Source organism: Gavia stellata, chromosome 5, assembly GCF_030936135.1.
Source record: "Gavia stellata isolate bGavSte3 chromosome 5, bGavSte3.hap2, whole genome shotgun sequence".
Classification (NCBI taxonomy): domain Eukaryota; kingdom Metazoa; phylum Chordata; class Aves; order Gaviiformes; family Gaviidae; genus Gavia; species Gavia stellata.
In genome coordinates this window covers 12579822-12603717 of record NC_082598.1, presented here as the reverse complement: position 1 = coordinate 12603717, position 23896 = coordinate 12579822, and the positions used below count along the sequence as shown (strand labels likewise).

General features: G+C 39.0%; 1 protein-coding gene across 2 annotated transcripts in view; it reads right to left on the bottom strand.

Moving 5' to 3' along the window:
• AFAP1 (actin filament associated protein 1) overlaps positions 1 to 23896 on the bottom strand; it is a 65418-nt gene that overhangs the window by 27529 nt on the left and 13993 nt on the right. For both annotated transcript variants that reach the window (XM_059817769.1, XM_059817770.1), the window contains exons 3-7: positions 19292 to 19400; positions 14428 to 14639; positions 11263 to 11442; positions 1824 to 1916; positions 204 to 288 (exon numbers count right to left, since the gene is read on the bottom strand). In XM_059817769.1, coding sequence (XP_059673752.1) covers positions 204 to 288; positions 1824 to 1916; positions 11263 to 11442; positions 14428 to 14639; positions 19292 to 19400 — 679 coding nt within the window. The remainder of the gene's footprint in view (positions 1 to 203; positions 289 to 1823; positions 1917 to 11262; positions 11443 to 14427; positions 14640 to 19291; positions 19401 to 23896) is intronic.

Below are 23896 nucleotides of genomic sequence, written 5' to 3'. Positions count from 1 at the left end.
AACGTCAAATGCCTTCTGTTACTGCAAAATTTTAAGGATTCACTCTTGACATAATTCAGCTTTCAAGTTAAATTGAATCGTAATAAAAGTATTCAAAAACTTTACTGCCTATTTTTAAAAGACAAAAGCCAGGTATTTCACTACCTATCGCTCCCTATATGCACATATTATTTACACCAAGCATCTCTGGATCTGAGACCTACCTTGTTCTTTCCCATTGCACGCGGTAGTGATGCCATTTTCCACAGCACCCTCCCCATCTGAGCTTGGCCTCTCAGATGACAACTTCTGCAGGGACAAAGAGGTTAGCTGACATGCAATGTTGGCACCAAATGAAGTGTCATGAGTCAATTTAAAAGTATGCTCACTGTGAAATAAAACACATTTCAAACTCTCATCCACTTGGAAGACAAATAGAAGATAGTAAAAAAAATTCAGTTTTAGTGGGTTTTTTTACATTGCCATATAGGCTTTAGAAAAGCACAGAAACCACAAAATAGGTCTATATTTAAAAGTACAATCAAAACATTGGAATAATCATAAATCAATACCTCTTATTACACAATGTATTTTTAATTGATTTCTAGGCTCTAAATCTTGCTTTTTATTAATCTGCTAAGCAATGAACAATTACATGGCTCAGACAAGAATAATTTTAAAATTATTTCTTTAAAAAATGCTTCACATATGCATTTGCATTCACAGCTTATCAGAAAATACTGTGGTCCTACATGGTGCTTCAGTAATTTTAATATCTGCAAAAAAGAGGCTTTTAAAATAAAGAAGAAGATATACAGATTATCACAAAAAGAAACGAATGAGTTTTGCTACCCTCCTCCATGACATACGTTTTAGAAAACAACTGTTCTATGACACTTTCAGTGCAGTCATGCAAACACAACAGCTTTTGCCTTGTGAAATCAGGAGATCTGAGCTGTCATGGAACATGCTTTGCTCTTACTATCCCAGGTGCAATGCAACGTAACGCTACTGACTGTAGTGTCCTTCTGCCACGGGGGTAGAACTTGCAATCAGGAATATGGTGATGAAACCTTTGTCAGTGGGACTTTTAAGTGGGGTCTGCAGAGGGGTCTGCTCACATGGGTGCCTTAACAGAGCAGGGGCTTAAATCAACGCTGGTAACGTACTGATCGTTCACTGCAGGATTGTTTTTCCTAATTCTTGCTCTCATATCCTGCTGAGTCAAGGCAGCAGAGACAACCACATGTGAATAGCCAAGTTTCTGTGTTGAGGCACGAATGCTTGAAAGGGTCTGCCAAAACAGTGACCTCAGCATGCCCAGGGAGCTGTTCAAGAACTAAATTCTCAAAAATAAAAGACTTTCCCTTAAAATTTTTGTATAATCTTCAACTATTCTTCCCCGAGGGTCACATCCCTGCTTGCTCTTTGCACTTGACAGAGAGCGTCTCTGCAACACAGCACATGGTATCAGACCTGCTTAGTCTGCACCCTAAATGGCTAAAGAGAAGCTGCTAATAGATACAAGCCAGCCTGCTGGTTGGTTGTGACCAAATGAATAGACATGGCAGACGTCTTAATTCTGCAGGATGTGTGCACGTATCCAAACAAACAAAACTGACACAGGGGCTAACAATCTAAAACAGTAGCACAAGTCAGCAAATAGTTGTTGGAGATTGCCCCAGAAAATAGTCTAACATAAAAAAGTTAATACATGAAATCCAGAACCCAAAATCAATTTCAGCTTTGTAGTCTGAACATCCCCTAAACCATGCAGTGTCTAGCAGTGCCTCTAGAATAAGTAATCACAAGGAATTTTGCATTCATCATTTTGATAACTTTACCTTTTCCAGCTCCGTCTTGTGTACTGGAGAACTAGACAACGGCCCATCAGAGTCTACCACTCCTGTACAGTTGCTGCACACATCTTTTATAACCTTAGGAGACAAGAAAAATCTTATTAATTATTCATAAAATACAAATCAGAGAAATTATATATGAACGTGAAGGGAGATGGGAAGGAGAACCCCACAGACATTTACTAGGCTGGCAGGTGTCAGGCAGGCTGCCACTACGCCAACTTCTCCATGCTGCCTCCTAAAGCCATTGCATGTACAACCTGGAGGAGACATAATGTCTAGAGGTGGAAGGTTTCAGTTTCTAGACAAGCTAAGCTCCAAGGCTCTCCTGAGTAAAGAAACCAACAGCGCTGCTGATTTCCATGTGCTAGTTTTGCAATACGAACTCAGCTGACATCAACAAATTAACTTCATTATGATGACGAAAAAGTGGGATTAGATCCAAGGTCCTGCGTGTCAAAGGACAAGAGTTTTGCATAATATACTCCCCAACTGCACTTTTTTTGCTATTGGAGAACTAATGAAGTGCTGATGGACTTACAGTTAATATTGCACAGTGGTATTTTGTGGTATTTTTGTATTATACTTGCACATTGACATAAAGATATAGGTCAAAGTAATTGTAAATGTGTTCTCGGAAATGGGAATTGCATTAAGTCTGCTTTTAAAAAGTTAAAGAAAAGTCCAGAACCAAATTCACTGAGATTTTGATAGAATTTGAAGAACTTCAAAGCCTGAAACTACGTAAATGGGAAAACAAGTGATGAGTAAAGACATTTGATGATTTCCTATGGGCATAATTAAGTTTTTCATCTCTCGTGAGGTTACCACCAAGCCATTATCAGTCTGAAATTGCTTGTGCTGATGAAAACAGGTCCCGACTCCCCATCCAGACTCATGCCGAGGGGGGGCTGAGCTCCACACCACTGATTACAGCCTTGCAGCCACACAAGGACAGCAGAGCCAAGCAAGCTAAGAGAGCAAGCATCCTGCTCTCCTGAAGGCATTACCGCTAGACATGCAAACTTTCCCCTTTACATGTACACGTATGTATTTACACATCCAGCTCCTCCCTTCACACTGATTACAGCAAGCCCGGCTGGCAGAGAGGAAGATCTGGCCTGAGAACTCCCTGTTCCAGGTAAAACAGCAATTAGCTAACTGTCAAAATCCAGATTTCTTTAAAGGAGAGGAAAAACAAAACAGCAAACGACATCTTTTCAGTTTAGAACTGAACAATTTTGGTGTGGAAACCATTAAAGAGCTAAAGATGGCACCAGTCCTTTCACAGCACTGAAGTTCCCTTTAAGGGTGAAGCTAAACAAATCAAATGTTTATGGGCTTACACAGACCCTATTGCTACAACTCATGAGCACATCATAAATTACAGGCACTATATGCCGTAAAGAAAGAAAGAGCACCAGCCCCATTTTACAGATGGAGAACTTGGGAACAAAAGAAAGATTAAATCACTCACTCAATGTCACATAAAAAAATCTAAGCAGAGCAGGGAAATGAACCCACACTTTTATTTCTGAGCTAGTATCTTAAAACACTTCAGCACCCTTTCTCGACTGTCTGAACTTCCCTGTATCTTATCCCAGAAACATAAGCACAGCATTTCATGGCACTTGGCGTCCTTTGTAATAGAAAATTTAGATGCATCCCTTGCAGAGCATTTGCACCTCAGAGTTAAACATAGCCCTAAATTCCCCAAAGTCCTAAGAATTTTTTTAATGTGTGTTGTTTTATTTTCAATTGCTGTTCCTCAGTATGGTGTAAATACACTGCTGTTTTCTTCCTAGAGAAATGTGACCATGCAGTTTCTGGGAACATTCATTTCTGTCTCCTGCATGACCCTGATTCAATGGCTCATGTTTTCAGCATCTGCTCACACCACACAGTTAGTTAATTTTGGCAAAGGCAGATAGTAATGGGAGTTACAGACAGAACAGAGGGAAATGATTTGGCAGCACTAACTGAATAGTATGTGCAAAGTCATGCACTCAAGTAAATCCGGTTCTTATCATACCTCACATATTTAAGGAGAAACTAAAGTGTTTAATTGGGTTGTAATTAAATTTTGATTAAAAAAATTACACACTATCAAATGGAAGTTCATGGCAAGATCTGAAGTAAATGCATATTCAAGGATCCAACACTTCATTTGGGTTCAAGGGGTTCACTGGCAAAGACTTGCTCATCACCTTTTATGTGCAATATATTTGTGTTCGATGCACAGCATAAAACTCATACTTCTACAGCTCACCAGGAAGAAATGCCTTTAATATATAATGGTTGCCTGGATGCACTCTCTATAATTACGTTTGCAGACAGCTGCCATTATAAATGTGGTTTTCACATGCTTATAGCTTTAACTCAAAATTGTAAGGATAAAACATTCCACCAGTGTTGCCAACTTGCATAATTTCAATCACAAGACTCGGTGTTTTTGTCAATTTTTTCTGTGGAGTCTCCTGGAGTCATATGAAAACAAAAGATCATTATTTTCATTAAAAAGTAGTTGTGAGTGAGAGTGGGGAAAGGAGGTCAGCAAACTTTTCTCCATTGCAATGAAATATGGGAAAATATGAATAAATGTATCTCAATGGCTCCAAAACTAGAAAGCAAATAAAAGGAATCCCCAAATGTGTTATTTTTAATAAAATGGCATAATCTGGAAGCCTGGACTGAGAATACTTTGTAATGACGCATACTCCATTAATAGTTTAAGTTTTCCCACACATTAGAAAAGGGAAATAATTCTCTTTTTGTCACCACAAATGCCTTTGTACATTACATACACACACACACACACAGGGTGATCTCCCAGGAAAATCGAACTGAGATCATAAACAGACTATGTATTCAAATATTTAAAATATATAAGCAAATGTAATCAGAAAACTGAAGACCTTTCATTTCTTTGGATAGCTTCAAAACTAAATACATTTAAAATAATCTTCTCTTATTCCATCACAAGAATTTTAAATACCACAATTACCATTACAATGTTGCAATCAGTAGACTTCAGAACTGCCTCTTTCAAATGCAGACCTGGAAAAAGCTTGTGCAGCCTGAACTATATTATTATTCCTTATTTATGCTATATAAAGGTCTTGAATCCCCAGCTGGATCAGGATATACACCAGTGTACCACACTGACTGCAGTGACATGAGGAACAGAGGGGAAATATTTGCAGGTACAAAGCTGGAAGGATTCCCTGCCCCAAGCCATTGACAGTGACGGGTGAAGTCAGTGGAATTTCTGCCACGTGGTGTGTCTGGAATAGTTTTCTCTTTAAAACTATCTTACTACACAAGCACTAACATTTACTATAAAACCTTCATACATGCCATCACCTATACATTTCTATAGTTACTAGATTTTATTTTAAATGACACACCATGACTGGAGGCAAAATACTTACTCTACATGCAAGGTCAGAAGAATCAAATTAGATTTTTCCAGCTACCTGCAAAGACCCAGGCTTCAGACAAAAAGCACAGGCTATGCAGTAAAAGCAGAAAGCCAGCTGCTTGCCAGACAGACCCTGCCACACAGAAACCCAACAAATCCTGAGTAAAAGTACTAAATTTGTAGCTGGCTCCTTGCAGTTGATCTCTTTGGGCCTGATAAGGAATAAGACTGAGTCTTCTGTGTTTGAGGAGCTTCCAGACCTCTCTCCTGGTGGATACCATGGGACGAGTTCAGGCTACAGGTTGTGTTCACCACGGGGATGCGATTACAGCATCTCATCTCCTCTCGTGTTTTAATGAAACTCACAGGAGAAGCTCACACTTTTAATATGGTCGAGTTCAAAAGTGATTAGGGAGAAAGCTGCTTGCCTAACTGCACATTTGCTTTACTTCTGTACGTAACCAGGATAGGAATCCATCCAGCCAACCCACCCCCTCATCCCCATCCACCCACATGCTTCGCAAATTGCTAGAAATGGGATGGGCTGAATCCCCTGCCTCTTGTCTCCGCTGCTTAACTCTGAAGATAGGAATATGGTAAAGCTGAAATCTGCTTATGCACAGCACAGCAGAGGGAAAAGGGTTTGGCTCCAGATGCAACTCAGTATTTCTCATTCCTGAAACACTCCTTTTTCAGTGCTGGAGGAATACTGACTTTCTGGGACTCTTCATCATTTTGGCATGACTAAATTCTCATTTTCTCTCTTTTGGACCCTTACACACTACATACATTAGCATCAATCTCCTCCTCCTTAAGAGAGCACCAAAACTCTCAGCATTTTGCAGAGAAGAAATGCCCCAGGGACTTTACCTAGGTAAATTAGAGGAAAAGCAGAAATTATTCACATCATAGCCTATGCTTTAAGTCTCAAAAAGAAACCCCCTTTACCTTCTGTACTAGAAAACATCATTCTCAAGCATCCCCTAGCCTGAAAAGATTCATCTTTCTGCCTTATTGCTGTTTGTCTGAGCAAAGTGGGGAGGAGATTCTAGCAGACGAGCAGCCAGCAAGCCTATCTTTAGTGCCTGTCTATCCCCTTAAAAATACTTTTCTGACATATTCAACCAAGACAATCCTTGTATCCTTTCTCCTGCGTTATTACCATGAAGTCTATTGCCATATATGGCCACTGGATCGGGTCAGGCCCAGGGAAGGAGGCGCTGGGTGGCCGGGGAGGGCGGCTGAAGGCATTGCTGCTGCAAGGGCAGAGGTACCCTGCGCAAGGGAAGCTGCATCCCCAGCCCAGGCGCTGCAGAGATTCCGACTGCACTTTAGGCCGTAAATCTGAGCTAGGTATGATTTAAATAATTTTCCATCCAAAGCTGCAAGTAGGAGAGAGGAGGAATACTATCTTGTGGTGAAAGCAAAGGATCAAGTCTCAGCCCTCCTGGGTTCTGCTCTGAGATCTGCTACAGCTTGCGTTTGTCATTTTAGCCAGGAACTTAAAGGAAACATATCCCTGAGAAAACAAGCAAATAGGATGCTTGTGGTTCTGTATTCACTGGTGGATTTTTTTTAAATTTACATATGCATCTGCTTTTTTTTAAGTAATGTATTGTTTTCCATGGTGCCAGTCACAGAAACACTCTGGTTCACAGCCAGGATGGGGTCCCCCGGCTGTGTCAAAGCAGGCTGGCAGCAGCCCTGCAGGCTGGTCAGAGCTCTCACAGGCAGCTCAGTCTGCCACATCTCCAGATCACGCCCTGAACAGTTCTTATGCAAACATACCGCCCTTGACGTGGTTTGTGCCAAGGTATTTAAAACCATCTCTTTGAGACAATAGGGGTGTAAGTTCTGGGAGGTTTAATTCAGTTTGCAAAGCCTTCACTGCTGGTGATGATGTGCAGTGGAGAAAGAACCCAGCCTGACTGTCCTGGGACACAGTATGTTTCTGAAGTTACTTATAAACTAACAAACACTATATGGAAATCACTTGTACCGAGTATGCATTCCCAAAAGCACTTTTTCCACTCAGTTTTAAGGCATGATCATTCAGCACTTGACTCTACTCAGCTACAAAATGGAGATAATAACCTCTTTGGGGATCATTACTTAAGCCAAGAAAGTAATGTTCAAGTGTTTTGAGATCTCTAGCTGGAAATGCCCATAGAAAGTAAAACCAGCCACACAGTGTTTACAGTTACAAGCTCAGTTTTGTGCCAATTTAAACTGGCAAAAGATGAGCTCTGTCAGTAGCTTATTCTTCAGTAAAACTCAGTCCACATTAGGACTGGAGCCCAGAAATTACTTGACTCCCCTCACTAAGCAGTGAAAAAAAAGATGTTTTCAAAGGCTTCGACGAGAGACAACACACAGTTATCAGAGATGGAAACTGGGTAGGACAACCAGATTAACAGACCTGCAAGGAGTGTTGCAGGGTGTTCGGATAACTGGATACAGTCACAACCTTGATTTTCTTCTCTCTTCAGGGCAAAAAATCCCTCTTATTACAACAAGTTCAGAACTGACTGAACATTGTCAAAATGATAGATGCAGAAATGTCTGCTTATGCCTGAAAGATTCACTGCTCAATTACAGACCCCCAACTGAAGAGATTGCTGCAAAATGGCTGCACACTGTAAAATGAAGAAAAGTTAACAAAGAGTGCCTGACGTTAGGGAAAAAAGAAAATCAAGGCCAGTACTCCAAAATGATAGATTACTTCTCATGCATGACAAATCAGAAATACATTTTTGCAGGAGGCAATGCTAAGAGGACGAGAAAGCCTTGGGACCAGACACCATGACCATTTCCTTCTTCTATTGGTCTTCTACAAGAAGCTACTTCAGAACTTAATTTCTTTGGCATCTATGTATTTTTAATATTAAGAGCAGTTTTCTGTGGCCTAGTCTGAAGGTCCTGCACACAGGACACATTCATCTATATGAATGAAGCCACTAAACAAGCATCTTCTTGTAATGTCATGTTCTTAGTAGTCCTTTTATTTTTAATGCAGTATTTCCCAGGGATGCTGACAAATAAATGTAGTTTCAACCAGTCTGTTGGATGTGCTGAGACAAACAGGCAGATTTAAGACCTTACTTGACCACAAATGCACAAAAGCGCACACAGATGCACATACAGTCAAGCACGCACGGAAAAAGCTCATGTTTGGGTCTGAGTGTGTAACTGCACACATTTTTTCATGCACATTTTTGTGGGAACATTTTAAGACTCAAGTCTGGAAAATTCCACCACTTTACGTTGCACACCATATTACTGCTATGATCTCAGCTCTAACCTGAATTTATATTGGTTACACTCCTTGCTCTGAGAGCTTGACAGGCTCTTTGGTGACATCAGCTATCTTTTTTTCATCAAGCATTTCTTAGCTGGTAAACCTGAAACTCCCTTTGTGGTTTCCAGTCTAGACTTCAATTTGCACTAAGTTTATCAGCTGGGTTTTTTTGGTGTCATCTTTACAAAAAAGGTCTAAAATAGTCTGCATTTATTTCACACTTGTCTTCCAATACATATTTCAAAATTATTTGCTTAAGTAAATGTATTTTATACTGATTACATCTGACTTTAAAAAAAAAATCATCTGGTTTAGCTTCCATGGGAAAATCTGGCCTCCAAAGCCATTTTGAGCTTTTTAGGCTCAAGAGTAAAGCTTTAATTTGACATTACATATGAGTCCATGAGAACCTGTTGTTCCTGAGTGATAACCTGGCTCCACTGGCATGTATTGGTCAGTATCTTTGACAGAGAAGGTATAGATATAGAATAAAAAATATGGTTGCAGAGACCTTTCTCATTGTCAGTCTCTGAATCTGCCCATTTTATTAACTACAGAAATCACACGTAGGTGACAGAGCTGGGGGTGACGCTGCCCCTCTGAGTGACAGGCAGGGAAAGATAAAACTGCTTCTCCCAAGACAAAGCAATGATCTCTTTCTCAGTATAGAAACTTCCTACACAAAGCCACATATGATTTTCGGATGCTTATTTTAAGTAAAGCTTGAATGACATAAAATAATTCTTTTCCTAATTAAAAAAACCCAAATGTAAATTTTCATACATTTTTAAAAATACAAAACCCAACGCTTTTTATCTCACAAAGCTATACTTCCTATTGAAAACACTGGAGCTGTTGCAAGAGCTGCACAGACCATTTTTCGTTAGCTGTTGGATAGGCAATTTATACTGTTCAGTACAGAGAGTGCTGCAGCAGTGCTGAGGACTTGGAAGTTGAGCGTACAGTAGCGTTGCATGTACTTGAAAGAGTTTTATTAATAGAGAGCTTTGCAGCATGAAGGAACTAAATAAAGTGCTGTCAGACTGTCTCCAAATGCTTTGCAGGTAACACACAACTTTGTTAACATGCAACTCTACAAATTCTTTTTCTTTTTTTTTTTTTTTAATTAAAGTAGCAGGAATGCACCCGGCATATGGAAAAATCTAGCGCTACTCTGTCTGCCTGTGTGGGGAGTGCTCTATGTACAATTAAAAAAAAAAAAACCCACACAATTCTTATGAAAGAAAGTCTGATAAATGCCAATGAATTCAGCATTACCAAACCCAAGTTTAGAACAACACAGGAAATAATGGTGCAGTTACTATGATCTAATTACAGCGGAATTCCCTTGGAAAAGAATATGACTTATGAATTTATTTTCATTCCAATCAGTGTTTCTGAAACTCTAGGTGAGTTAGTGGGACACTTGGATGGTGCTAGACTTTAAAACTTAAAACAAGATACTGATGTTAGAAGAAGCCTAACAAATACATGGTTGTGACCAGTTTCTATCAAAGACAATAGAGAGTGCATTTTCTAAGCTAAGATACAAACTCGCAGTGAAAACCAAACATACACACACAAACTGCAAACCCCCAAAAGGTATATTCAAATATTGCCAAATAGGAAATTACAGATTAATTTTCCATTTAGTAAATGAGCCCACAGCAGAACTTATACCTCTTAAGCTGCATTTTATGTCTCCCTCTTCTGCAGAAAAACTATCTGCCGTCAGGAAATTCCTATGTGTTTAATTCAATTGTATTTGGAAAAATACAATTTATTGTTAGAAAAATAAGCACCATATAAGGTTAGATCAGAGCGCAGCATGGAGAATGCCTGATGAGTCTTATGCATTCAGATTTTTACATGCATTTAAAAGGCTGGATTTCAAGGTCTTAAAACGAGCTACTGAAACTCCAGTGATAGTTTCCCACACTACTTCACTGACCTCCACATCTGAGACTGGCAAAGTCCAACATAAATACTAGTAATCTGGTTAGGATCTAAAACTGCAACCCTTGCATTGGGATTTTCCACATTTGCAGACACTGAACAGAAAGGAGTGGATTCTCAGAAGTCTGCATTCCCAGAACAAACCATAACAGATGATATTCTGCTAAACCAGGATTAGCAAACTTGAATTGACTTCAGGAAGCTGAAGGATTTTTCTCCATCCAGACCAATTCAAACAGGTATCTCCTCAGAGATCCTTCTTTCTAAAAAGGTGACTGCGATGTTGGTATGCCCAATTTTTGCAGCCTATGGCAGTTAAGCATATATACCACTGCAAAAAACAACCTGGGTATCAGCCCCCTTCACCTTAGGGAATGTGAACCTTCAGCTCACTACCAGTGTGCCCTAACCACCAAAGCTTTCTGGAAAATGATCTGGAGATGACAATGGAAGGGAATTTGCCACCTCTCCTCTTGATGCCAGACTATTGTGCAATTAGCAGTGAAAACCCTATGCAGCAGCAGCAGCAGCAGCAGCAGCTGTGTAATATTGAGCTGCTGGTTGCCCAAGGAGTTGCTTCGAGACCTGAACATGAAGTCTGTATTTCTGCAGTCCCAAATTAGATGGGATTTAAGTGGTCTGGATTTGCCAGAATATTCCTGTCTGTATCTCAGTTTTTAACAGCAACTGAGCCGGCAATGGAAGCACTCTGTGGGTGGAAAAGCTCCTGCTCAGAAATCCCCCCTTACCTTTAGCCACTGTTCCGCCTGCTCTTTGCTCTGTACTGCCAGAACCAGGGCATCCGCTCCTTGGTGTGAGATTTTCAGCTCATGCTTCTTCTTTTTGCTGTCTTTGGGAATGTACGTGATGCTGCAGTCATTCAGGAGCAGCTCCATCTGGGGCTGCTGGTCCTTGGAACTTTTGTAACACTAAATAAATGTAAGGAAAGTTCAAAAGTTAGGTAATCACCTTTCTGAACCTTGGGGGAAAGCTGTTATTACATAGAAATGCTATTTTTTATTTTTTAATCTTTTCTGCGCACCCCTTTACCACATACCACAGAGTTCAGCCAACGCCAACTTTGCATTTGTCCTCCTCATCCCCTCTGTAAAGCAAAATTACTTCCAGACTGACATTAATAGACATCTTTTATTGCAGGACAGGTACAACATATGGAGAGCATTAAGCTTCTCTGCGTTATCCTTATGACTCAACCTTGACCTTGAGCAGGTAGGAAGAGGGTGATTTAGGATATCTATTCACATGTAGCAGCAGAATAAACTTGTACAGTTCACGACTTCTTTGAAGCCTAGATGCTTACCCTGCCCTGCAGCAACAGCCCGGCCTATCAAGGCGCTGGCACATGCCCTGCTCAGATGTTCTGTTTCTTGAGATAAGTAAAAAAATTGTCACACTGTGGAAGGGGGGCAAGGTTGCAGGACGGTAACTTTTTTAGCTAATTCAGTTTAATCAGTCACTGCACAAAACCGCATAAATCTCTGCACTAGTTTACTCTGTAAGCTCCTGGATAAAACTGTATGAGTTACCCAATGTTTTTTCCCTCGGTAGTAAGTGCTGTCAATGAACAGCCACTTCACACTGGATCACTGATGACCTGCTCTGTGTTTAAATTGGTGACCTAAAGATTAAGGGTTTCACATTACATAACTTGTCCTATAGACCTAGTCCCTATTCCCAACTTCTAACACATCAGCATAGTTGAGGTTCATCAAGCTGTCATAGAGTGCCAGGGTACAGAACAATGTTTAATTCTGTATATGAATACCCAGTTATTTTATATACTTATGTAAATTGGGCTTTTACTCACACAAATAAGCACAAAGGCTAAAAAGGTATCTGATAAGAAAGAAGACTAATTAGTATATGCATACATAGAATAGTTGAGTATAAATGTGAACAGAGAAAAGCACATGAACTTTTGCATGTCTGCGGCAGTATTCATGTCATGATGCAACTGTCAGGAAGACAGTAGCTGTTAAAAGTATGTTATAAACACTACCACTTAGGCTAAGCAAATACAGCCACTCTAAACCAGCCTCTGCAAATCACTCATAATCCTCCTTCCCTCTGTGACTCAAAGTTTCTCTGGCTGGGTCACAGATTTTAAGTTTGTAACATGAAAAAAATATTAAGTTTTCAAGCTATGAAATCTTGAAAACATACAACATTAGTCACTTTAAGAAGCAATAAACAGCATATAATCCCCTTTATATTAACTTAAATACTTTATTTATAATTATACATTACTAAAACTTAAGTAGTTATGTATTAAAGGACTTTAAGTGAAAAACGATTCCCTACTAAAAGTTATTTCTAATGTCTAATTCTAATTAAAATATTTTGGTTTTATGATGACAGCTGCATTTATAACACAAGCAATTACTAATCCCTAAGAACATATATTTGTTTTACTTGCATATCTCATAAGTTAAATGTCTAAGTCCTCCTTGAAACAATAAACCAATCTTGTGTAACTTGGTTGTTAGACTCCTATTGTGATTTTTATTTTCTTAATCCCCATTACAGAATTACTGAAAGACAATCTCTATAAGGAAAAAAAAAAAAGGTTTTCAGGCCACACATGTGGCTAAAGGAAATGAAAATAGAAAAAATAACATATTTCTATACAGAACAACAAACGCAATTGAAGAAATATTGTGTGACTTCAGAGAAAATCTGTTTTTCCCCCTCTTTCTTCCTTTTCTTCAAGCTGTTATCAGATGGTCCTGAAATTTGATATGATCCTGGTATATGGTGATAAAAAGGTGGACTAAGCATAATGGCATTATAACAATGTAATACAAACCAAATTTGAATCAACATTCTTTTTGACACTTAAATAAAGGAGGATAGAAAAATTAAATCCTCGGTAACCATTGAAAACTGGCAAATGAATTCCAACTATATTTTCAGAAACCTCTTACCCAGATACCTCTATTTCATATCCTGTTATTTCCTTTATCGCCACAAGCATAAATGTACTTGGAAAATGAACACATCTAAGCTGTATTGTAAGAGTGTAGAATAATGAGGTTCTACAGAAAATGTTCTATCACCTGTTAATCAGCTTTTAACATTTGGGATACTGCAGTAATTATTAGTTATATAATTAGTTATGACTGTTGGAAGCACACCGGACAGGAAGACACGGAATGCCTAAGACCCCGACTTATTTATTACTGTAAGCATTAGTTCGTTTATAATGACAAAGAAATGAGTGTTTCCCTCAATTCTTTTCAGAAAACAATAAGACATCTATGAGCAGATAATAACTTAGGGAATCTTTTACTGGTGCCTCAATCAGAAAGAAATATAACAGATATGCCTAAGGAACCAACACATCCACTTGTTTCTTTCCTTTCTATAATGCAACTGTGCATCATGTGAATACTGCATCTGTAATTACCACAGAACAGATGGCAAAGGTTTAGTTTAAAGTGTGTACATTACCACGGCATATGCTGCCAAGTGAATTCTCAGTCTAACAAGGGACTTTTCTCTCCAGCGGTCTGATCCAACAGTTCATATACAACGCTCCCTATGAGATTTTTGGTCCTCAGGGAATGAAAGATTGGATTTACAGTTTCAGCAATTTTTTTTTCCAAATGAAATATATTAGAAGCTAATTGGCCAGACTTTCTTTCCAATATCAGCGAACTGCCTGGGTTTAAGTTTAAGTGCATAAAAATCAAAGTTCTAAGTGGCTAAATGATACACCTAAAATTTCAGTGCTTCTCTGCTTCTTGTGTAAATCATGACCAAACTCTTTCATAAGGTTACTGTAGACTTGGCCACTGTTTGCAGAACATATTCCAAAAAACAGATTCCTGTAAAAATAAATACATCATCTAAAGATGTACAAAGAAATATAGCTAGATAAAAATAAAAATTACCAGTAGTTTACTTTCTTTGATAACACACAGTAGTTTGGTCCATTGCCCAAATCGCTTCTTTCTAAGAAGGAAGGCACAGATTTTGGCATCCTTCACCAGATCCATAGAGGCCTCTTCGGAAGGCCATTGATGTCTCATTTTCTTCCCCTTTCCATCCTCCTCCTCTTCATCGTAGGATTCGTAAGAGCTGCTCATAGCATCTGAGTCATAATCTTTAAGAAAAGCGTAAAAGTGTCAAGTTAAAACACTTAGCAATGAAGCATACTGAAATAACTGAAAATCTCAACAGGGTTCATTTTAAGTTAAGGCTTTTGAAAGTCAGCCATGAACAAATTACTGTTTCAGTGCTTAGTAATATCAATACATTAAGTTAATTGAATAAGAGATGCTGTTCCATTATGAAATTTTATAGAAGACCCATACTGATACCTTGGGAATTTTAACTGAAAGAATGAGCTGGGAATAAATAGTTAGAATTTCAGGTAGTTTTTTATTATCTTCAAAATATTACTTAGCAGATACCTTCATCTTTTGTAATTCTTTTACAGAAAAACATCTTCATCTTGTCCTACTGCATAATGCAAAATGTAAGCACAGAAACGTCAATATTAGTACAGCATATTAAGAAACAAAGACTGAATATGACAATGGTCACAAGAGTAAATTATGGGGCACTATCTACCTATCATAACATTTCATACAATTCTCAAATACAGCACCTGCACTGATACAATTAGCTGTTCCTTGAACTATGGATTCTCCTGGAGTTAAAGGCATTCTGCGAAAAACACCTTGTTATGTTACCCTAAACAGTTTAATCCTGCTTTACGTTTGGCGATGTAATGGCAAGATTCCTTTTTAATTAAGAATCTTTGTTCAGGTCTTTCATTTGCAACAATGCAATCAGCTCTAGCAGTCCCCTCAACTACAAAACTAATTTGCCATTATCACAGAGCCTTCTTTTCCACCATCCATACATATTTATTTGTTTATATGGGTGTATAAGCAAAGCTCCTCAGATAGTAACACCTGAAGGCATGCATGTTATCCACTAGCACATGGTCCCATGGAGACTTGTTGGAATAATTTCATTAGCTGAAATTTCATCCAAACACTTCAAGTAGACTTGGGTATATTTTTAGGCCAGAAGGTGGAAGAAAAATCTCTCACTTGCTTTAGCTAGGTATTTAGGACACAGTTGCGATGTAGGAAGGAGACCTGGGAACACTGGGAAAAGGACAAGAGAGTAGATTGCTAGAAAGCTCATTCTAAATCAGTTCCTCCCTACGTGCAGTCAGAATGGGATACACCCAGACCTCACATCTCTGAATCAAGACTAGATATTCTGATCCTATCTGTGTTTTCATAAAAGTGGATAGAATAGTTTATCTTCATTCCAAAGTGAAATGAAAATAGAATTTCAAGCTCTTGAAACTCTTTTTTTTTAATTTAATTGAATTGCCATCTTCTGGTCAATTCTGCTACAGAGTGTTTGGTTTGGGACAGCTCCATACAGGCAAGTGGTAAAAGCCTCAGGTGATTAAATTAATTGTAGGAAATGCTGATTGAGACTTCAAAGTAGAGATTGAAATCCTGCATGTTAAATATCCTACAGGTACTTCCTTTGTGGCTCACAAGCAGCCCAAGTGCAGATTTCATGTCAGCAGTAAGTTGTATGATCAGCAGAGGGACTGCTGGCGCAGCAGTTGCAGGTTCATCCAAATCTCTGTTTATAGGAGGATGAAAGTCAACAGGAGCTTCTGAGGCTGGCGTTTCTGGACTCCCATCCTCACACAGCCTAACGGGATCTCTGGGGACCTGTTGCCATTTGCTGCCCATTAACTACTCCACATGTTTCTCTTCTCCTTGGGTTGTGGGGCTCTTGGCCAGAAGAAGAGTTTGCTGTGTGACTCGCACCAGGAAGGATGACCACCCTGGTGTACTCGTATCATCTGGGCTGAAACCTTTGCTGCTCTTTGCCACATCCCGCTGCTATTCTTTGTTTCTCCAAACTGCTGTATCATGACCAAAACAAGGCTTTCAGGCTCTGGACACCAGCTAGCTTCTCTTCACATTGTAAAGTGACTATTTTAACATAAATGGGATAGGCAGCCTGCCACCCATACGTAACAGCTTTAGTAGACATTCAGAAAGTTATGCAGAGAAATCCAGCATGTACATATAATTTCAAAGGGTTTTGAAGCAGTATTACTTCCAACTAATATTCACTGTGAGCTGAATCTGGGAAGCAGTAAGCTTCCTATTAAAAAATGCTACATTGTGGAAGCAAACTGTGTAAAGGTAAGTTGTGGAAAGGCTACTAGTGACTAAATCCTGTTGTCTCTTATTGTCTCATCACAACGGGTAATGAAACAGGCTTGACAGTAAACTATAGGTAAGATCTGAAAACTTCTTGTGTGTATGTTCAAGTCAACACACTCTTTTGGTCTTGGAGTGGGGAAGGGGGTGAGAGAAGGGAGAGAAATACAACACGTGTAGAAAAAGTGAAAAGTGTCTGTCCAAAATAAAGTTATTTTATTAATTCTCCTGAAGTCTCAGAGACAGATTCACTGATACAACACATTCCAATGCTGCTGATCTACATTTTTTTGCATCTTCTGCATTTTCTGATTATTCTAGTTTCTTTTGACATTGGCTTTTCACACTTATCTTCATCAAAATTTTCCACTGTTAGGAGGTGAAAATCACAGTCGACTTCCACGTTATTTGTAACAGCGTATTCCAAAGATTAGTCTGTAATAACCTAGGCATATTGTACAGACCAGTAGGTTTTAATAAAGAGAAAGAGAGTTATCAAAGAATATACAGTCTTCTTTTCATCTCCATGCAAGTGTTCATTTACAAACAGATTACAGGGACTTGGGGAAGTTACAGATATTTCATTTTCATGATCTATATTCTACAATTTTCTTCTGCTGCTGTTCCCCTTCATAGGTAGGACACATGGTATGTAAGCCTCCTTGCTATTAATGACATTACAAAAATATTCCATAGGAATATTTACTTAAGATAATGATATCTATCCCAACAGTTTTTTAACGGTTTATTCTTGCACTTCCTATACTTTTAGTCCTTCTTTGTTATGGTCTTCTCCACCTCCAACAGTCTGAACAGCTAAGGTTACATCTTTGGTTAGTACACTGCTTTGGTAGCTTATTTTAATTACCACACATACTGGATTTAGTGGAAGTTTTGCTTGAGTGGACATATATTATTAATGGCATATTGAATTTAAAAGCAACCTTATTACCAGTGAAGAGCGGAATACTTTTAACACAAATTAAAAGAGATGATAAGGAGTTCAGGACATAGGAAAATACAGCAAAATCACAGCAAGTGAGATGGTAAGTTATACTAATGGAGATTTATATGTCTGTGTATATATATATATACTTAAACTAAGGAATTATTAATGAACTTTTAAGGCTGATATCCTAAATATTTTTATGGAGTTGGATGGTTAAGTACAATAAGAAAGCAGTTTCGTATTTTGTCTTTTTTTTACCTAGGCTATCCTTTAGCAGTGCTATTAATACTTGTTCTATTAATATTTTTCTGCCTGAGCATGGCTCTTGTTTAATGACAAAACACGAATCAGCAATTCACTGGATTACAGGGTGTAGCAGGACCACCCTGCAGCACTTCCAGGGAGGAAATTAATTTTATGATTTTGCTGCTCTGCTAAGACTGTGTGTTCCTTCATTTTCTTTACAGTATATGAAACTCTTTTTTATCTTGAATTTCTTAGGTAAATTAAGATAAGCTCAGTTTGTGCAGTGTACAAATGAATAATCAATATTCTAAGGTGACTCTTATGCATGTGTTTTAAGAACAGAAATATCATTTTATTCGTTTCAGTTCAAATAATAAAAATGGCTATAAAATGGGGGAACGTATGCCTTTAATCTTTGGGCCATAGCAAATAATGATTAGTGACAAATCAGCCATACAGAGGTAATAAATTACCCCAGCCAATAAAAAAGCAGCAAAAAGGAAAATCTTTGCAATTTTTTGGTACATAATGTCCTGTTGGCTGACCCTGTGTAAATGCTCACAGCAGTCATTCATCAGTTCATCAGTGTGCTCTCAGCGTAGCTCCACTTAAGTGCACAGGTCTTTGGATAAGTGTCTGGACGTGAGAAAGAGCATTTGTGTGTTGCCGAAGGATGTTCTGGTGGTCAGTTAGGAGGCAGCCCTCTGCCTTTTGCACTAAACAAGTAGTCACAAGAATACTGTCATGTGCATCAAACATGTCTTGTGGGAGCCAGTATGAGTGATTTATCTGTATCCACAAGGTGTCATCAGAAATGCTGCAAATCACATCTTTTCAATAATTCCTGTTTTCTTTTCATTTGTCTACTTTAGCAAGTAATTCAGTGCAATAGAGGCATACCAGTAGATCTGCAGATCAGCACCAGTTTCAGAGACCTCTACACTTACAGTATTGCCAGTTTAGAGGGGTTTACTCTGGATGATACTTAACTCTGGATTCCTGGTCCAATGTCCCCACCACGTTCGTGGTTCAAAGCTGTCCAAAAGACCAGTGGCTGATTTGGACCCTCTGTCGCCAACAGCAGCTGAAACATGTTTAAGTGCACCTAACTTGAGCTCCAGGTTTAGTTTTCTCTAAAAGGAGCCTGGTTTGTGCACGCCAAAACAGTTCTGCGAACCAAATCAATGCATGGCTAGTGAGGGTTACCAGAACCATCCCCAAATGTTCAACGCTACGCTTACAACATGTCACCACAGCATTAATACAGATGTAGGTATTGAATACTAAAAAACCTGAAAGACACTGGAATTACCAATTGCTCAGGAACTGGTCTGGATATAGATTACTCACTGGAAGTGATGTACTCGGGAGCCTTTCCAGGACTAAGTGGCACTGCCTCTTCATAATAGCCTTCGGGAAGGGAAGATGTTGGTAATGGTGGAGGCCCATTATCTGGTGGCTAAAAAAAAGAAAAAAAGGAAGAAAAAGAAAAAGTGAACATCTATCACTCATGATAAGGAAACAGAACCTTCTTGCATGTACTCCAACTGAGTCCTTTGGGGATATAAACACAGTACAATCTTACTTGCCATTGTTAAGGATGGCAAAAACAAGATAACAACTGCATTAAATGAAGTCCTTTCTACAACAGCTTTAAGTGGTAAAATGTTGAAAAGATATAGTTCTCTATGTAAGAACTAGAAACTTAAAGGGTCTATGTAGGAAAGAGATTTCTGTGCATAGACCATTTTACAGTGTTAAGGCTTATGTATTGGTATCTTACATCTAAAATAATTTGTATTACAGCAGGGAACAACAGTTCGGTCGGACAGTTTAGAAAAGCTAAATAGCCTGGGCTGCCAGAGATAAAGGATAGATAATTCAGATCATATTTTCATAATGTATTTTGTTATTCAATAGCAAATCAATTCTTAATATAGACACTATATCGGGGGTGTTGGTTGACGAGAAGCTCAACATGAGCCGGCAGTGTGCGCTTGCAGCCCAGAAAGCCAGCCGTATCCTGTGCTGCAAGAAGTGTGACCTGCAGGTCGAGGGGGGTGATTCTCCCCCTCTACTCCGCTCTTGTGAGACCCCACCTGGAGTACTGCATTCAGCTCTGGGACCCCCAACATAAGAAAGACATGGACCTGTTGGAGCGAGTCCAGAGGAGGGCCACGAAGATGATCAAAGGGCTGGAGCACCTCTCCTATGAAGACAGGCTGAGAGAGTTGGGGTTGTTCAGCCTGGAGAAGAGAAGGCTCTGGGGAGACCTTACAGCAGCCTTCCAGTACCTGAAGGGCGCCTACAAGAAACCTGGAGAGGGACTTCTTACAAGGGCGTGTAGTGGCAGGACAAGGGGTAATGGCTTTAAACTGAAAAAAGGGTAGCTTTAGATTAGAAATTAGGAAGAAATCCTTCACCGTGAGGGTGGTGAGGCACTGGAACAGGTTGCCCAGAGAAGTTGTGGGTGCCCCATCCCTGGAAGTGTTCAAGGCCAGGTTGGATGGGGCTTTGAGCAACCTGATCTACTGCAAGATGTCCCTGCCCATGGCAGCGGGGTTGGAACTAGATGATCTTTAAGGTCCTTTCCAACCTAAACCATTCTATGATTAGTTTTTAAAATGCTCTTTCTACATAGTGAAAACTGAGGTACAACCAAGGAAAAGTTTGGAACATCAAGAAACTATTATATGATAAAATAAATACTTCAAATACCAGGTCAAATACTAAAATGCTTCTTTTCTAAATATAAACCTGTTTTAAATTTAAAACTGACCAACTGCTGGTTTGTTGATATAGTAACAAAGTAAATTTAGTACTGTATGACTTCTTCCATATGACTTTACTGTTCTATTTCCTCAACAAGTACCAAAACAACTGTATTTTATCAAACGCATTCATATTTGCCACAGGTTTTTAGTTCCACATTTTCATATTGGAGAAAATACTGAAGTCTTTTTCCAACACCAGTGGTTTATTGTATGATTACAAAAATATAAAGTTGTAAGCAGAGTCTCATTTCTGCAGTAACATTTTTTTAATACATCTTTCTCTTCTTCACGTAACGAAAAAGATGTGACGGTGTTTGTCTGCATTGGACTGATCCAGTCTAAACTCAGTGAACTAACAAAGATAACGACGTAAGAAGCTAGTCAGGGTGGGCTTTGCTCATGGTCAGATACAGACACTTCTGGAGTGCAATTCAATGGGCAGAACAGTTTAGTAGAGGCATAGAGACTTCTTCCACATAATATAGATGAAGCCACAGTGACTAGACTCCTCTTTTGCTATAGACCTAAAGTTATGCGGGGGGAAGCTGAGCTTTAAAAACATGTGGCATTAGCTGTAACGAAATTACTTCTGTGGGCACTTTCAGGGCTGGATTCATCTTTGCAGATTTCAGAGCCAGACATCCCCAAATCTCATTACTGATGACACACCTATCCCGGACACCTAATTCTTAAGATCAGCAAGACGAGTGCCACCCTTAGTGTGCTCTGCAGTTAAATTCATATCAAGTAGGTTATTCCACCTTTCAGATAAGTGCTTGTGTATTCCCGATGTGCAGGAAGGCAAGAAGCTAGCGAATAAACCTGCCCTTCAGCTCATCTAGCGCTGACTTCCCTTCGTACGCTGAGTAAAATCAGAAACTTCCTCACGAACAATGAACCGATTCGTGACTGAACACAGAAATTCATGGTCAGATTGAGATTTACACTAATATTACTTCTATATCAAATGATATAGCCAACTTCATATGTCACACTCAATTACAGAAAAGAGATGGCAATTACTGTTATCTACAAGGTGAACCAAACAAGTTTTCCTCACAGACCAGTTTTGCTAGAGAAATCATCTGTCAAAGAAGCAAAATAATGAAAAAATACGACTTTTAGCATCGTTTCCCTGTGATTCTGCTGAAAAAAACCCCAAATTGCAAATCTGCACATAATCACAAAATAAATGAGTCTTTCCAGGTTAGCTGCTGCTGTGCAACAGGTGTAAGGGACATGAAAAAATATTACATGTTCATTAATATTGGAAAATTGACAGCACATTATGAATTTTGCCCAACACACCTGCAGATATCAGCTCTGTGTGGCCTGAATGCTAGACACAATAAGGAGAACTGCCTCCAAAGCGTTTGTATTTTCCCCCTTCACGCAGGTGGGCAAAGCCTTGCTCAAGTGAGTCAGGGTCAAGGTTTGTTCCTGGGGCAGTGTAGATTCCTACCACCCCTTTCATAAGACAGATATATTAATATCTTGGTCTAGCCTTAAACAATTTTCCCCATCAGGTATATATATGATATATGAAATTCCTATCATTATTAAACCTAATTCACCCAGGAAATACTCATCCTGAGAGTCATTCCAATTTTGACTTGACACAGCACCAAGGTTTCAAAGCTATCTTTTATCCAGAAACAAATAAGAGATTCCAATAAAGATCGGGGGGGGGAAAAATCCTTGTTTTTAGACAAAATGTTATTCAGAAAGAAAGAAAAAAGGAAATGAAACACAAATGGTGCTTGTCTGAATTCGACCCTGCTGGAGCACCAGTTACTTCATACAGCTGGGGCGGGCTGGGCTGTGCAGCCAACGTCAACACAGATGGAATCCATTGCTGAATTAACCAGGCCCTCCTTTCTGAAATGCATTTTGCAGTGCTTGCCATAACAAAGTTGAAAACAATTATAAAAAAGATTTTAAAAACCCCCACAATATTGGGAGAAACAGAAACATCCAACATTAAATACTTTCTGATTAAAGCAAGGATGCTTTAATACCGAAAGAAAATCCAACTGATTAAATACAAAATAAAAATACCTCACTCAAATCTGTACCATAAACAGCTACATCTTTTGGGAGCTATGGAATATAGAAGAGTTTGAGCGTCAAGAAATGTAAAAAGTACATCTGAGCATTCTGATATTACTTACTAGTATTTACAGTGCTTTAGGTTTTTTACTATTGCTAGTTGTATTGTTTAATTCTTTCAACTTGGCAATTTTTTAGTGGAAGAATGTTGATGAAGTTATGAATTATGAACTGAAATAATTCTCAATTCAGTAACTTTTCACTAGTTTACCTGAAAAATAAAAAGGCCATACAACCCCCAAAACTATTTACATACCCTATAAAAGGATTAAATCCCAAAAAAAGCCTAGAACATGTGTAGTTTGAGTGGTATCAGGAGGAAAGACCTGGCAACCTGCAAAGAAGGCATTAGCATGAATTCCTACTTTTATTTAGTTTACGACAGGCCACAGGGAAGAAAACTAGAGAATGCTGCCTTTCAAGACAAAAAACCTTGCTCTATCACAGGAGTAAGAACTGAGTTAGAAAAAAAATTACCATTATTTTTACCTCATTGGAGGAAAAGGGACAAAGATGAGTGAGAGATTGTTGGCCAGAATAATACCAGTAATACTGAAACAATACTGATAAAAGTGTTTATCAGGTGCTGGGTCTGAGACCAAATAAGAGATGCTTTATTTGAAACGAAGAAGCGAACAGGGCGATAATTACACTACAGAGTTGAGATCTCCGAAAGACTGGACTGTGCACGGGATGCCCAACTCTGGTTTAGAGGAGGGATGTTGAGAGAAAGAAACAAATATCTCCAAATAATAAGCAATATTTACCTGGAGAGTAAAACTCATTATTCTACTGGACACTATGAAACAGACTTAGTGGAAATACTCATTTTATGGCATATTATGGTCTTTCCCTCCATCTGCCCCTCTGTGTTCCACAGGCCACAAATAAACTCTTTCTTTCTTTGTCCAAGGAGAGAAAAAACTTTATTTCCCCCTTCTGTCCAAGGGTACCTACCAAGACAGGCACTAGCTTTTTTTTTAGGAATAGTCTAGCTGATATCTGCTGACAATATGGAAGTATATAGTGTGGAAAGCAGTATGAAAGACAGAGGAAAATAAATGTCATCGTC